The 17,094-nt window shown below is 33.9% G+C and overlaps 1 protein-coding gene across 15 annotated transcripts in view; it reads left to right on the plus strand.

The window, feature by feature from the left end:
* ATF2 (activating transcription factor 2) overlaps positions 1-17,094 on the plus strand; it is a 96,333-nt gene that overhangs the window by 33,303 nt on the left and 45,936 nt on the right. For 10 of the 15 annotated variants that reach the window (XR_567533.2, XR_567534.2, XR_567535.2 and 7 more), the window contains 6 exons: positions 2,506-2,602; positions 5,636-5,754; positions 5,895-6,023; positions 9,529-9,707; positions 10,593-10,707; positions 12,694-12,780. Coding sequence is in view for 12 of the 15 variants with exons in the window: in XM_008687162.2 (XP_008685384.1) it covers positions 2,506-2,602; positions 5,636-5,754; positions 5,895-6,023; positions 9,529-9,707; positions 10,593-10,707; positions 12,694-12,780 (726 nt within the window). In the remaining 3 variants the exon portion in view is untranslated. Of the gene's footprint in view, positions 1-2,505; positions 2,603-5,635; positions 5,755-5,894; positions 6,024-9,528; positions 9,712-10,592; positions 10,708-12,693; positions 12,781-17,094 lie in introns of those variants that run through there. The other 5 variants (XM_040643669.1, XM_040643693.1, XM_040643673.1 and 2 more) reach the window with 2 other exon arrangements.

The raw sequence follows: 17,094 nt of genomic DNA on the forward strand, positions 1-17,094 counted from the left end.
CTTGACTGCCTTTCCAATTGTTTATTCAGCTGTATGCTCAAGGTGTTGTTGTTTAACAAAATAGTGTATCTTTTGCATTGGAGTTGTGCTGTAAATTGCCTGGAAGAAAAATATTATGAATTTAATATATTTAATATATTGTTATTACTACTAGTATCATAATTATTCTACAAAACTTATTTTTATTTTTTTATTTTTTTTTACAAAACTTATTTTTAAAATAAACTTTTTAATTTGGCTCAGAAAGCAATTAAGATAGATTCTGCAAAAAATTTTAGCATGTGGTAGTAGCTATTTTATAAGCATTTGTGGAAAAAATTTTATTCATTCATTATATATATATAAATATATATAATACATTAATATATGTATGTATGTATGTATATCTTTTCCTGGTGACTGCCTTTTGACAAGATGGCCTTTGAGATTTTTTTTTTTTAAGTTTCTTGTTAGAGGGAAATAAATTATTTCAGGTGATAGCTAAGGTTAAACTCATCTATTCTTGTGTTCCAGTTTCAGTGTATTTTATCCATGTACATCAATAATATATGATCAAAAATCTCTTAATAACATTTTGATAAGTTTGGTCTATAGAGCATATATGAAACTTTGTAAATACATATTTCTTGCAGTCCCCCTTTTAGTATTCACATGATCCTAAACGTTTTTTTAGGGTCCTTTTAGCTGTTCCTTTTCACTCAGGATCAATCTTGTTACCATTTTCACGTTTTGTACAGTTTGTACAATTCTATATGTGGTTGCTCTTTGGTTTGGATATTTATGGTCAAACCAGTCCAAGCAGAGAATAATTGTAGAATAAATTCCTAGGTGATAACTTTCCAGATTCTTATCTCTTAATTATGACCTCTACCAAAATGCATTTATTCACAAGTATTTAATTATTACCTTCATGGAGAAACTACATTGTTAGGTTCTTTGTTCATAAAGTGAATCTTGCTTTTAGATACTTTTAGTGTGAAATATAATACACATATATTTAAAACTCTAATGGAAAATAAGTAATGCCTACATTAGTCTATAAACTCTGCACATATGTTCATTCTCTAAGAGCTGTTATTCAGCAGTCTATTAAAACACAACTACTTCTTCCTCCAAATTTGGGAAGGATTCTTATAATGATAAAGCAATAGGAAGATAGTACTTGGGTGGGAAAGAACTGGATTATTTTATAATGAACTGCTTTTTTATCATATTGATTGTTCTTTCTTTGCTGGATTACAAGAAGCATTTTTTTAAATATGGTAACATAAAGAACCTGATTTACTTAATTTGTCCAGGAGTAATATTTCTATAAGAGAAGGAATCTGGTGTTTTTAAAAAAAATTTTTTATTTTAAAGCTCACGCATGAGCTGGGGGAAGAGTGGGGGGAAAGAGAGAATCTCAAGTGGACTTCCCACTGAACATGAGCCCCCATGACAGGGGCTCAGTCTCATGACCCTAAGATCATGATGTGAGCTGAAATCAAGAGTCAGATACTTAACCAACTGAGCCACCCAGGTACCCCATTTTGATAGTTCAGGGGAACTACATTCAAATATATATAATTTTAGCATCCCCATTTATAAGGGGGTAGGGTAGAGAGTTTATATGTCTTAATTTGGCATTTTATAATTTTTGCTCTGAAATAACAAAATGTAAGTGCTCCTTATTTTCAGTTAAAATTGTTGCTTGATAAGGAGCATCTTCATTAAGGTCGATGTCAGACATTATTTTTTTTTTTTTTAAAGATTTTATTTATTTATTTGACAGAGATAGAGACAGCCAGCGAGAGAGGGAACACAAGCAGGGAGTGGGAGAGGAAGAAGCAGGCTCATAGAGGAGGAGCCTGACGTGGGGCTCGATCCTGGAATGCCGGGATCACGCCCTGAGCCGAAGGCAGACGCTTTAACCGCTGTGCCACCCAGGCGCCCCCAGACATTATTTTAAAATGAACTGCTTTGTTGCATTGGTTGCTGTTTCTTTGTTGGATTTTTAAAAAAGCATTCCTTTTTAATGTGGTAACATAAAGAACCTGATTTACTACTTAATTTGTCCAGGGGTAATATTTTTATGAGAATTCTCATTTTAAAAGTGGTAAGTAACCTGAAGTCTGTGTAAATACAGTACTTTCTTCAAAAGTCACTGAACCATGGAATACATATTTCTACTATGATGTGGCAAAAAAAAATCAATAGTGGTCTGTTTTTAGTGTCCAAATGAAATTTATATGAAGTTTCTTTGCCTCAGATTTTATTTTTAAATGCTCTCAAATGATTTATGCGACTTAATGATACATCAGTATTGCTTATTCTTGGGTAATGGGTTTTCTATAATTATATGAAGTCTTGTATGTTAATCTATACTAACAATAGATTCTTTTATAGTTAACAAACTATTTCATTGTTAATGGTGGTTTTACATGTTGTGGAAATGAATTTCCTTATCATTTTACTTATTTGATCAAATTGAAAATCTTAACTATATTTTAAAACTTTTTGCCACAGCGTTTTACCAACGAGGATCATTTGGCTGTCCATAAACATAAACATGAGATGACACTGAAATTTGGTCCAGCACGTAATGACAGTGTCATTGTGGCTGGTTAGTATATGCTTTTATTAATAGCTTATATACATATTTCACCTGGAATGTGCACAATTTTTGTGTATTCTCTGTAAATAATATAGTCTGGTGATATTCCAATTACTTCATTTACAGTAAATGTTGGCAACATGTATTTTACCCATTACATTTCCATGTTTCCTTCTGACCATTCATTTCACTTTTCTGTGTGGTTTTCAAATGTAGATTTCAGTGTTTTGTGGAAGTTAATTAGAACCCTGGGAGCATTTATAGCATCTCCAAAGTTTACATTTAATTGATAATTGAACTAATGTGATGTTTACTCAATGTTTCTTTTTGCTTTTTACACCTGGTTTGCAATGCTGTGGGAAGATAGGAAATGATCAAGGCTCCTCCTGTTGGAGAAAGATCAATTAGCAGACTTGTTCACTAGAATTTTGTTTATATTTCTTTTGGGACTAAAACATCTGTGTTAGTAAAAATACTGTCAAGAATGGGGACTAAATTCAGTCAATGCTTTTTTCGTGTGTTTTGATCCTATGAACATACAGTTTCACATAAGCAGATGATTATCTTTCACAGTATGTGAAAAGAGAAAATTCATGCATTGTTTTATTGTCATTTCATGCTGTATTAGCTGCCCCTTTTTTGGTATTTAAATATATATGTACACACATCTGTGTATAGGAACACACACATAATATGCATAGTTTTACTGCATTTTGTATATTTTATGAGTATTGTTACAAGAAAACAAAGTTTTATATAAAGCTTAATATATTTATATAAATTTCAGGTCATAACCACAGAGTCCCATAAGTATTCAAAACCAACCCTAAATTATTCTTTTTCTCTTTTGAAGTTTGAGTTACACTATTTGTCAGTCTGGGATTAATGCGGAAATATGAATATTATTAGTATTTTGAAATTATTACCCAACATACAGATTAAATTTATCATATGCAAAGCTTTGGAGAGAGAATGAGGCAGTTGGTTTTTCCTGTACTTTCAGTATCATAATTTTTGTAATGAAAAAATTTGAGTTAACAAAAAGTTGGTAATTTGTCAAAAATATTTAGGAAAAATGAAAGAACATGTTGAGCATTTCTTTAGTTCCATAAGTAAAAGGAAGCAGAGAAGAGTGAGATATGCACTTCTTGAGAATATTGTACATCATATATTAAGACCTGGAACCCAAAAAAGTAGTCAAACAAAATAACAACAACCTGGACAGTTCGCTCTCTAAGGCATGAGAGGTCTTTGCTTGTCTGAAACTTATTGTCCTAGACCAATATTTAACTTTTCAGCTCAAAATGTTTTGAGATTTGTTTCTAGAAATTTCCTAGTGGTTTACCTTTATAACAGTAGAAAAACAGAACACATTCAAACATAGCACTTGACCATTTTTTACTACATGTTGAAATTAGTAGTTTAGCATTACTGTGTAAGTTTAATGCATGATGTGTGTAGTATATATTTGATGATCAGTAGCCATAAGCCACTGCATGTTTAAACAATTGTGCCTGTGCTGACTTTTCTTTTCTCACACCTAATCATTCCAGAAATCACTGATAATAGTGTTTTATGCATATGTATTTTATTTTTAAGATTTTTCTCTCCCTTTACCACACATTAGGAGCCTTTTGTTGAGCTGAGATAAAGCCTTTGATTGTGAACAGAGGACACAAATTTATATTCAGTTTACTAATTCAGCTATAATGGACTTAAGTTGATATGTGTACTCTGAGCCCTTGCTGTAATACGATTTCAGAAGTCTTTTGAGGGTTAGTGGGTATGTATGTTTTAGACTAATAGGTAAATTGATGACACAAGAGAGTCCCTTTAGTAATTTAGATAATGCTGGTAGTGTTTGAGATAGGCTTACATTATATCTAATGTGTATGACATGTAGGTCATTTTAGTATTAAATATATTTATATGTAGTAAGCATATTAGTACTCTAGATACACGTGGGACAAAGATGAAACAATAAGTAATGCCAATTCTGGGGACACAATATTTAACAAATATATGAATTTTAATTTTATAAAATCTTAAACCAGGAGTCATCCTTATACTTTTATTTAACCTAGACTAGATTCCTGATAAAACCTGTAACTTGATACCCCAAAATACGTAAAATGTGAATAGAATTTCAACGTGCCACCAGCTCTGGTCAATATGAGTAAATAGCCTAGAAAATAATAAGACAAATAGGCAAAATCCATACAAATACTGTTTTTCATTCAACATGGTCCTTAACTAGTATTTATTCCATAACCAGTACATGTGTTAATGCACATAGCATGAGTACTTATTCGAGTATAGTTAAAATATTTCATGTTGTGAGAAAGTAGAGTTGACTATTCCTCTACTGCCTAGAAATTAAGGTAGAACATCCCATAAATATGTAGCTCTTATATAGCCCCTTGTTCCAAGCTTGAAAAATGTATTAAAATAGAAAATTGGCTTCTGTGGATAGTGATAAAGGAGGGTTTTGTTTTGGGTTGTTTTTGTTTTAGGGCTCTTATTTTAACCTTCTTTTTCTTCCTTATAGTATTTTGGTCTACCTACTAAAAATTCTGTTTTATCTTAAGCTTGCTTTCATAATAGATTATGAACACTAGTGGAAGGTCCAAGCTAGAGTAAATGAATATACATGCTCTTGCCCTAGTTTTCCCCAAACTGCATGTATTTTAAACAGTAATAATTTTTAATAATGTAAATTTTTAAAAACTCTTATTGCCTTAAATAATGATAATAGTCGATCTCTGAGTAGAAGATGCTTACGTCATTCTACTAAGAGAAGGTCTGGACTAAGGAACAAGAAGAACTTTTTTCATACTTTTATGGTTCATAAAGTTGGAGGAAATATCTTGAACTGCAACAAAACTTAACCAAATTTTGTTTGCTTTAAAGGAAGAGGTCTTTCCAAAGAGAGAATTAACAGCTGACTGAACCAGTCCTGCTAATTTGTTAACTTACTAGCTATATTTTAGGGTCCTGCATGGTATTTAAATCTATATGATTGCTTCTTGACATTTATTTCAGATCAGACCCCAACACCAACAAGATTCTTGAAAAACTGTGAAGAAGTGGGTTTGTTTAATGAGTTGGCAAGTCCATTTGAGAATGAATTCAAGAAAGCCTCAGAAGACGACATTAAAAAAGTATGTTGTTAACCATGAAATTAAAAGAGTATTTCTAACAAAACAGTAGTAATAGCTTACACTTCTTGCTTTCTTATTTTAGATACACTGCTTGGCATTTTTTTAAACTTCTGACATTTTTTTTAACGTTTGTATTTTAGATGCCTCTAGATTTATCCCCTCTTGCAACACCCATCATAAGAAGCAAAATTGAGGAGCCCTCTGTTGTAGAAACAACTCACCAGGATAGTCCTTTACCTCACCCAGAGTCTACTACCAGTGATGAAAAGGTTAGAAATTTATATTTTTGGTAGAAACACAAACTTAGTGTAAAAAAACAGCACCCCAAGTAAAGTTTAATATTTGATTTACCTAGAATGTTAATGTAATAAGTTGTACATAATTGAGTATCAGGTTGTAATAGTCTTATATGTGAAAGCCTGTGAATGCTCATAGAAATTTCAGGGAAAGAAGATGTCATCTTTATTAGATAATTGACTTTTTATTACACACAGAAAAATTATAGGGGAGAACAGTCATTTTAGATAAAACTTATTTTTTTAAGGCTACATAAATTTATAAAGTGAATTTAATTTTTCTGGATTTTGCTGTTTTATTCTTTGCTGCTTTTATATAGTGACAGCTTTTTCTTCTAAAAATTGCTTGAACCAAGGTTAGTTAGGCTTTTTTCAAGGGCTAAAGGAATAGTTACTCATTCTTGGCAATGGAACTTTGATAACTGTCAACTAAGATGATGATGATAACTTTCTTACTAAAGCCTTTTGTAGGTGGTTTAGGGCCTCATTCCTGGATCTTGAATACCTTGGTAACTTGGGACACCCCTGGGCTATAGTGTGTATTGAGTAACCATTATTGTGGGTATTTCTTTCTTTCTTTTTTTTTTTTTATTTTTTTTAAATTTTTATTTATTTATTTATTTATTTGACAGAGATAGAGACAGCCAGCAAGAGAGGGAACACAAGCAGGGGGAGTGGGAGAGGAAGAAGCAGGCTCATAGCGGAGGAGCCTGATGTGGGGCTCGATCCCGGAATGCCGGGATCACGCCCTGAGCCAAAGGCAGATGCTCAACCGCTGTGCCACCCAGGCGCCCCTCTTTTTATCTTTTTTTTAAGAGAAGGGGAGAGAGAGAGGGGGAGAGAGATATAGGGGAGGGGCAGAGGAAGAGGGAGGAGCAGAATCTCTGCTCAGCAGGGAGCCCGATGCGGGGCTAGATCCCAGGACCCTGGGATCATGACCTGAGCCAAAGGCAGACCCTTAACTGACTGAGCCACCAAGGCACCCGTATTTTTTAATTTAAAACAAAAATTTTTTAATTTTTTTTTAAAGTAAGCTGTTCACCCAATATGGGTCTTGAACTTATGACCCCAAGATCAAGAGTCAAATACTCTACCAACTGAGCCAGCCAGGCACCCAATCCTAGTTTACTTTTATATTGTGCTTTAGACATTCAGCACTAATGAATGCTTTCCCATGTCATTAGAAGATTTGAAAAATACTAATTTTTAATGGTTGTACTTTATCATTATTTTAATGTATCTAATTATCCTGTTCTCTTCAGACATAAAGATTGTTTCCAAATTATCAGTTATAGGAAATGCTATTAACTCTGTAATATAAATATCTTTTTTTCTAAAGATCTTTCTAGTTCCTTCACACTCGTTTTTCCCTCTTCACTGCTGCTTTAGCATCTTTCAAGGGTAATCCTTCTTCCAGCATTCCTGTCTTTAGCCTTCCCCTGGGCAGGGTATAGTCACGCCAGGTTGTAAAAGTCTGTTCTGGGCCTCCTTTACTTCTCTTTCCCACTTTTTCTTCTTAGGTGATCTCATAACTTTAAAAACCAACTACATGCTGATGATTCTCAAACTTATATCAACCAAGATATCTCCTGAATTTCCATATTCATCTCCAACTCCCATCTTGACATTTCCCTTTCTATGTCTAATAAGCATCTTAACATATCTAAGTCAGAGCTCTTGATTCTTTCCCTAGCTCAGTAAATTTTCTTTCCATCCCATCTAGTTGCTCAAGTGAAGAATCCTTAATTCCTTCTTTTTCTTTCTTTTTTTTAAAAGATTTTATTTATTTCTTAGAGTGCACAAGTGGGGGGGAGCAGAGGGAGAGGAACAAGCAGACTCCCCGCTGAGCAGGGAGCCTGAGGCAGGATTTGATCTCAGGACCCTAGGACCATGACCTAAGCCAAAGTCAGACACTCAACCGACTGAGCCACCCAGGCGCACCCCCCTTCTTTTTCTTTACAGCAAAGCAACAGCGAGTCTTATCAGACATACCTCCTGAAATATCCTTAATTTATCTTCTTCAGTCTTCAGTGGCACCACTTTACTCCAAGCCATCATCATTTTTTATGTGGATTATTAACAGTTATCTTCTAACTGGACTTTCTACTTCCATCTCCAATTTTCTGTAGATGCCTTTGTTTCTAATACATTATAATCAGTTTCCTGCTTAAAATCCTTCAGTGGTTTGCCATTACATTTAAGATAACTAATACTCCTCAGGGTGCCTGGGTGGCAGTCTCTTGGGTGTCCGACTCTTGGTTGTGGCTCAGGTCATGATCTCAGAGTTGTGGGATCGAGCCCCACGTTGGACTCCGTGCTCAACGCACACACTCTATCTTTCTCTCTCTCTCTCTTTCAAATACATAAATCTTAAAAAAAGATAACTAATACTCCTTTTATAAGGCTTCATAGATCTGAGCTTGTCTACCCATCCAGCCTTCACCTCATGCCACTCTGGTATGTTCATCAAATATTCTAAGTTTTTCCTTCCCTCAGTTAATCTTTCATGATTTATTATGTTGTACTATTACTCTATAACATATTACTATCTGAAATTTTCTTGTTTTTCGTATTTATTGTCTCTTCCCAGTAGCCCTTGAGGGCATACTATAAATTCTTAAACTTGTTGAACAAGTGAAGTTCCAATAGTACTAGTTGATCTTTCTTCCTAGGTAGGTTAATAAGATTTTGATAAAAAGCAGCATAGAGACCAATTCAAAGAACACAGTAGACTCAGTTTTTACCCTAGCTAGTTAAGAAGTTCTAGGTAAAACCCTTAATCTCTTCCTAACCTGTAAAACTGGGGAAAAGACCATCTTTAAGGTACTGGCTAACTCACACAATCTGTGTTTTCCTTTAATTTGGAAAGATTTCACTCTAATAATTATTTATTTTACATTCAGGATATTAATCAGTATTACTTGGCCTTTTGACATTGAGAAATTATTTGTAGTGGGGGGTGGTAGCTACCTGAGATTAGTAAACATTTGTATTGTGTTAAAATTTTTTTTAACCATTTCTATTACTGAATTTGTATCAACCATAAACCCAGTCTCTCTGGACCTGTTTCCTCTTTTTACAGTATAATGATGGAGTAGGACTAGGCAATCTCTCCTAAATTTTAAGCTCTACAATTCCATGAGAATGGATTATATTTTTACTTTTTACAGAAGTTCTCATGGAATCATAGCCAAGTTGCCCAGCCTATTTCTGGATTGATAGGAAAACAAGTTGTACTGAAAAAAAACAAAAACAAAAAAACTCGGATGTTTTTAAATTAAAATATGAACATTGCATTTGAAACTTTATAGCTACTTCCAAAATTTTCTTTTAAATGACTTTGGACATGAATTTACTTTGGGGGAAGATGTTATTCTGTAGATGCATTTAGAAGTTTGTTACATTCTATTCACTCTGAGGTACATGGATTGACCTACATTTTTAAATCCTACCCTTTCTCTGCCTCATTATTAAATAGGAGGTACCATTGGCACAAACTGCACAGCCCACATCAGCTATCGTTCGTCCAGCATCATTACAGGTTCCCAATGTGCTGCTTACAAGTTCCGACTCAAGTGTAATTATTCAGCAAGCAGTACCTTCACCAACCTCAAGTACTGTAATCACCCAGGCACCATCCTCTAACAGGCCAATTGTGTAAGTGATGATTTGGGCCTGTCATTGAACTGTTTATGAATTAAGTTTTTCTTGTCAAAATTTTTCTGCAGGCATTTAATTATTCACATGTGACCTTAGTTGTGTGTGTGTCTTAATCATATTCTGCATGCTTTTAAAAAGTACTTGGGTTGTTTTTTTTTCTTAATATTATAGATTAGAAAATAAATATCTAAAATTTAATTGGGGGGGGAGAGGAAGAGAGAATCTTAAGTGGGCTCCACGTTCTGCATGGCGCCTAACATGAGGCTCAGTCTCTCAACCCTGAGATCATGACCTGAACCAAAATCTAAGAGTCACACGCTTAACCAACTGAGCCACCCAGGCACCCCAACTAAAACTTAATTTTAAAAACAAATCGACATTGAATGTGAATTTAAGGTGGTCTCTTATTTTCATGCTATTTCACACAAAATACATAAAATTACTCCATCAGATGATATTTCTTTCAGTTCTTATGCGTATCTCTCAAACTTTTTTTTTTCTTAAGATTTTATTTTTTAAGTAATTTCTTTGCCCAGGGTGGGGCTTATACTCATAACTCCATGATCGAGAGTCGCATGTTCCACCAACTGAGCCAGTCAGGTGCCCCTCAGGAGCTTCTGATAAGAATTTTTCTCATTTAACATTGGAGATTGTCCCAGATAAATCCATAACTTTTTGTATTTTTTCGTCTGTTGTTTTTCCACACTGCTTTATACATTATGCATTTAAGATGCAATTAAAAATAGTAAAATTTTGCAATTTGTTTTGCAGTGGTTAGGAAATGTATTTTAAAATATGATAATAGGAGTAAAAATACCCTCATATTTTTAGAGATGACTAATAAGGATTTCTTATCTTTAATTTTCCTTCTGTTTTTCTTAGTCCTGTACCAGGCCCATTTCCTCTTCTATTGCATCTCCCTAATGGACAGACCATGCCTGTTGCTATTCCTGCATCAATTACGAGTTCTAATGTGCATGTTCCAGCTGCAGTCCCAGTAAGTTTGAGATTCAGACTCTTTAAATCTTTTCTTCATAGCAAAACTGATCTTTGTAATCAGAAAATACACCTAAGGCTTCTTGATTGGTTTATGAAACTGATTCAAACAAAAAACTTATTAGTGGTTAGTAGTATTTACTCATCTCTTTATTAAAGGCAAACATAATTGGTTAGAAAATGTTTTTTCATCCTCCAAAAATTTTTTCCTTGTATCATTAAAATTAAGAAATTTAATCCTATTTAATACATTTCAATTTGACTAGATTTGTAGAATTCAAATATTAACAGAGATTTCTGTTCTTTAGGAAGATATTTATACTAGAACACATGTCCAGTAACTCCATATTTTGATTATTGAAGAAATTGTTTATAAGAACAGTCTTGTGAACTTTTATGGTCAGGTTGGTTTTACAGAATTCCTTTGCTGGCCAGGCATGTGAAAATCTAAACACTCTAAAACAGTAGATAGTTGTTCACTTTGCTCTGCAAATGTCTCTGAGAAATTGACCATTTTGAAAGATAAATCAGGATATTAGATCTGAAAGGGAAGTTTCTTAAGAAGCATGTTAAATATATAAATTTTGCAAGTCACAGACAAGTTAAACATCTACTTGTAATACTTAATAATTCAGTGAATATTTAAAAGGACATTCTTTTGAATAAGTTCGAAATAACACTTTTTTACTTTTCTCATTTTTCATAAAACAGTTTTATTCAAACTCTCTAATTGTATCTTCTGTGTTCAGGTTTTTATCATTAGGATCACTTTTTTAAAACACCTAACACAATTTTTCCAAAATACATTATTTTTATTTTCACCTGAGTAATTTCAACATAACACTTTCGGGTCTGTATCTTCCTAGAACTCTCACCCAAGCCCTAATACTCTTTTGTATAATAAAAAGTTTCTTTTTTTACCTTATAGATAGATATTTCTGATCCATGAAATATAATCATTTATTGTGTAGCTTTTAAAAATTATTTTTAGAAGTCTACTTACAGTAACTTCTAACACTGTGATGAGATTATATGCCCAGGAAAATTATTAAAATTAATGTGAAATATTTACTTTTTATTAACACAGTCTTCCAAGTAACCTAAGTATTGAAAATTAGCATTGATTGGAATAAGTATAAGATAATGATGTATCATCTTCAGACAGAACTTTGTTGTTCACAGTGCATTGAGTGACTTTATAAGGATTCAGATATTAGGTGACTACTTCCTCTTTTCTAGGATATTTTTGAAGGGGGAAACATTCTTTTCTTTTTTTTTTTTTATTATGTTATGTTAGTCACCATACAGTACATCATTAGTTTTTAATGTAGTGTTCCATGTCAAGGGGGAAACATTCTTGCCCTTGTATTTGAGATTAGATGGTTATCTTGTTAAATGTAAATGTGATGGAAAAAAGGGAAATGAAAGAGGAGAGATACTTTAGCTATATAATAACCAATTATTCAATGTTAATATTAGGTTTTTTAAAAAATGAAAAAATCTGGTCCAGATTATTATTTTTAGAGAAATTATTAGGGGTAACCAGGTTCTTTCTTTGTCATTATATAAGATATTATATCAATGGACCTTTATTTATATATTTTAGAAATTGCATATATATATTTTTTAGAAGAGCAAAATTCATTGTGAAGTTATTTGTATGCCTAATTGTCACAAGTTTTGACATTTTTTCCTTTCACATCCAAAATGTCAGTGGGACAGATCTTGGGAAATTTTGCATCAATTATTTTGAATATTATGGATCCTATAAAAGAAGTAACCATTAAAAAATTTGTGAAAATTAAAGACTAGAGGGGCAAGTGCCTCAGAAATTGACAAGTTTTAAAGGATAAATCAGGACAGAAGATCATACGGATTTACAGTTTTCCAGTTCTGAACTCTCAAATTTTTATAGCCATTGTGCAGATATGGCACAATCATTTTGAATATATTCTCTAGCAATTATTTTTCAATATATTTTACATAGCTTGTTCGACCAGTCACCATGGTGCCTAGTGTTCCAGGAATTCCAGGTCCTTCCTCCCCTCAACCAGTACAGTCAGAAGCAAAAATGGTAAGCAAGATTTTACTTGTTCTGCACATTTCTTGAGCCTGTTTTGAATTAGTTTTTCCATTAAAGCCTGCTTCAGATGTACAATATAGATCACATTTTATAAAATTATGGAATGTATCACACTATAGAAGAACCAGGAAATTTGGAGCAGTTTCCATTAGCATAATGACTAGTTAGTGGTACTTTAAAATAAATGGATGGATTTGGCAGTAAAGTTCTAGTTCTTGTCATTGGTTTGTCAGGTTTTTGGCTGTAGTTCTTTAAACAAATCTCCTCCTGGTGGTGGCTAGGAATATTACAGCTGAAACTAGATGTCATCATCTGAAGGCAGTATAGATGGTTTTATAAACAGTGACACAAATTAGTAGAACAGAGTTAACAAGAATTCTGAAATGGTATACAAGTTAGCAAATGTTACACATAACATATAAAGAAAAACTATATTTTTGAGTTGTATTTTGACACTAAGAAATTAGTATTGTTTAAGGGGTAAGCTGTAGATTAGGAGTCAGGAGACATGTGTTTCAATTTTAATCCTAACTCTACTATTCACTACCCTTAATCAAGCCACTTTAACTTTGAGGAGACTCAGTTTCCTTATCTGTAAAATAAAAGGATTAAACTTTGATTTCTAGAGTTTCTCTTAACCCAGATTCCATAAACGTGCTAAATTCCTTGGTAAAAAACCTTAAAACTGCTACTGCCTCCCCCCCCCCCTTAATATCCACGTAATTCTCCCTTCTATAGCCTCACACACTTTAGGGCTTCTTAACATCAGTTGGTGACTGCATCCTTAGAAAATCAGTACATAGTTATAAGACACTTTATTCAAGAGTTCTACAATGAATACTATACTAACATAAAATGTATCGTTTGAAAACCATTATATGTTGTCAAACTTTAAGTTTTTACCCTCTATTCTCCATTATAGCAAATAATCAATCTGAAATTGGTATGTATGACTTTAACAATAAACCTTACACCATCTGAACGAACAGTGGTTGAGAGGTATAAAAATTAGCTGGTTATTGATTGTGGGAGAGAACTTTTGAAAATCCAAAGAGAGAATTTTTTGCATAACAACATGTTTAGCTCAAAAGCTCTGGAAATATTAAGATAAATCCTCTTCACTTGATAGCAAAAAAGCCGTTGGGAATGTTTTTACACTTCCTACTTTAAACATACTGTACAAGTAAAAATTGCAGTTAGTTGTACACTGCATCTAAAATACTTTTACATATTCAGTGGACTTTTTTCCTACAAATTAAATCTGATTTGTTCCTTTTGAATTAAAGAAATACTTTTGGCTATAAGAAGAGTAGGCCATATTTGTAGAAACTATTAAATTTAATACTTCCTTGAATAACTCTTTTCGGTCACCAGGAAATTAACAAGAATAAAAGTGTTTTGTGTGCTTGTATATTAGAAAAAATCAAAGCTATAACTTTAATAAATTTATATATGGAAAACAATCATTGGTTGAAGGCATGGGGAGTCATAGATTGTCCCACTTAAATTTAACAATCCAATTAAATTTATTATTAGAATTTGCTAAAAAATAACCATATTTAGGTGATTGACTGTTTTAATTGGGGTAGTAAATAAGATTGTCCTGTTTTAATTAAATAAAAAGACTCAGAAATTAGTCTATTTCCTTTTTTTTCTTTCTAACTTTCATTATGGAAAATCTCAAACATATACAAAGTAAACAGTTATGGTATAATGAACCCCATGTACCCATCACCAGCTTCAATTGAACATAACTGCCATTCTTGCTTTATCTATCCCTCAGACCATTCCCTACCCAATTCATTTTTTAATAGGCCTTTCTTAATGTAAAAATTTATATACATTGAATTGAACCAATCTTAACGTTGATATATAGATTGCATTAATAGGTGCCTGAGTGCCGCGGTCATTAGCGTCTGCCTTCGGCTCAGGGCATGATCACAGCGTTCTCGGATCAAGCCCCACATCGGGCTCTTCCGCTGGGAGCCTGCTTCTTCCTCTCCCACTCCCCCTGCTTGTGTTCCCTCTCTCGCTGGCTGTCTCTCTTTGTCAAATAAATAAATAAAATCTTTAAAAATAAATAAATAAGTGCATTAATGTAACTCACACCGCTCTCATGGTATAGAACATTAACATCAGCCCAGAAAGTTTATTTCCCTTTCCACTCAGTACACCTTCCCAGCTGTTCTAATCTTTGTCACCAGCAATTAGTTCTAGAATTTCATACAGATGGAATCAATATATATTCTTGTGTCCAGCCAACCATATGTCTGTGAGATTTATCCAGGTTGTTGAATATGTCATAATTTGCTGCTTTTTTTGCTGAGTAATATTCCATCGTGCGAATATACCACAGTTTCTTTATCCATTCTCTCATTGGTGGACACTTGAATGGTTTTCAGCATTGATCTTTGTGAACAAAGATGCTGTGCACATTTTTGTATGACTCTTTTTGTGGATGTTTATTTTCATTTGGTCTATCTACTGAAGAGTAGAATTGCTGAGTAAGGGGGTAGTTATACATTTAACTTTGTAAGAAACTGCCAGACCCTTTGCCAAAGTTCTGCACTCTCACAAGCAGAGTATGGGAGTTCCAGTTGTTCCCACATTTTTGCCAACATTTGGTTTTGTCTGTCATTTTCATTGTAGACATTTCTAGGAGTTTGTAGCAATATCTCATGGTTTTAATTTGCGTTTCTGATTTTGCGAGACACTTTTTGTGGTATCTTCTGTTGATTTTTAAAATTGGGTTGTGGGGCGCCTGGGTGGCACAGTCGTTAAGCATCTGCCTTCGGCTCAGGGCGTGATCCCGGCGTTCCGGGATCGAGCCCCACATCAGGCTCCTCCACTAGGAGCCTGCTTCTTCCTCTCCCACTCCCCCTGCTTGTGTTCCCTCTCTCGCTGGCTGTCTCTCTCTGTCTAATAAATAAATAAATAAATCTTTTTAAAAAATTAAAAAATAAAATAAAATTGGGTTGTCTCTTATATTATATGAATTCTTTAGATACAGTAAATACAAAATTTTTGTTACATATATCTTACAAATATTTTCTCTTAGTCTGTAGCTTGTCTTTATTTTTCTTAATGGTATATTTGTACTATCATTGGTTGCTACTTTTATCTCTAGTACTTCCTTTCTTCTACTTAAGTGGGTTTAATTTGCCTGTGTTTTTTCAGCTTAAAGTGGAAGCTTAGATTATTGATTAAATCTTTCACTTTTCCCATATAGGCATTTTTTTTTTTAGAGATTTTATTTATTTATTTGACAGAGAGAGACAGCCAGCGAGAGAGGGAACATAAGCAGGGGGAGTGGGAGAGGAAGAAGCAGGCTCCTAGCAGAGGAGCCTGATGTGGGGCTCGATCCCAGAACGCTGGAATCACGCCCTGAGCCGAAGGCAGACGCTTAATGACTGTGCCACCCACGTGCCCCCCCATATAGGCATTTAAAGCTATAAATTTCTTTCTATTCATTAATCTTGATATGCTATATTTTCATTATCATTTATCTTCTGATTTCCTTTGTGATTTCTTCTTTGAGCTATGGGTTATTTAGAAGTAATGTTGTATAATTTCCAAATATCTGGAGGCTTTCTTTTTATCTTACTTATTTCTATTTTAATTATGTTGTGGTTTGGGAACTTACCACCTTTGGTATATTTGATTGTCCTGTGTTTCCATTTTCTAGTATATCATACCTGTTGGGCTCATTTGTGAAAATAGATACTGCTATTCTATCTAGGTAACATGAACTGGTAACAAAATATCAATTGCCTGGAATGCTAAGGGAATTCTGATTAATTGGGGTTTTTTGGTTGTTGTAGTACAGAAATTATTGCACATTTCACCATTGGCTTCATATATATATGTTTGTGTGTGTGTGTGTGTGTGTGTGTGTGTATATATATATATATATATATATATATTTTTTTTTTTTTTTTTTTAATATTTGACAGAGAAAGAGAGAACAGCAGGGAGAGCAGCAGGCAGAGGGAGAGGGAGAAGCAGGGAGCCTGACATGGGGCTTGATCCCAGGACCCTGGGGTCATGATGTGAGCCTAAGGCAGATGCTTAACTGACTGAGCCACCGGATGCCCCTAGTTTCATATTTTTATCAAATATTGCTAGTCTGTTTTCCCTATCTTAATAACATAAAATGAACATTGTTGACTATCTGTTTAAGAATTTTCAGTGCTAGGGGCGCCTGGGTGGCTCAGTCATTAAGTGTCTGCCTTCGGCTCAGGTCATGATCCCACGGTCTTGGGCTCAAGCCCCGCATTGGGTTCCCTGCTCAGCGGGAAGCCTGCT

This window comes from Ursus maritimus, unplaced genomic scaffold (assembly GCF_017311325.1).
Source record: "Ursus maritimus isolate PB19 unplaced genomic scaffold, ASM1731132v1 scaffold_1, whole genome shotgun sequence".
In the NCBI taxonomy this organism is placed as follows: Eukaryota; Metazoa; Chordata; class Mammalia; order Carnivora; family Ursidae; genus Ursus; species Ursus maritimus.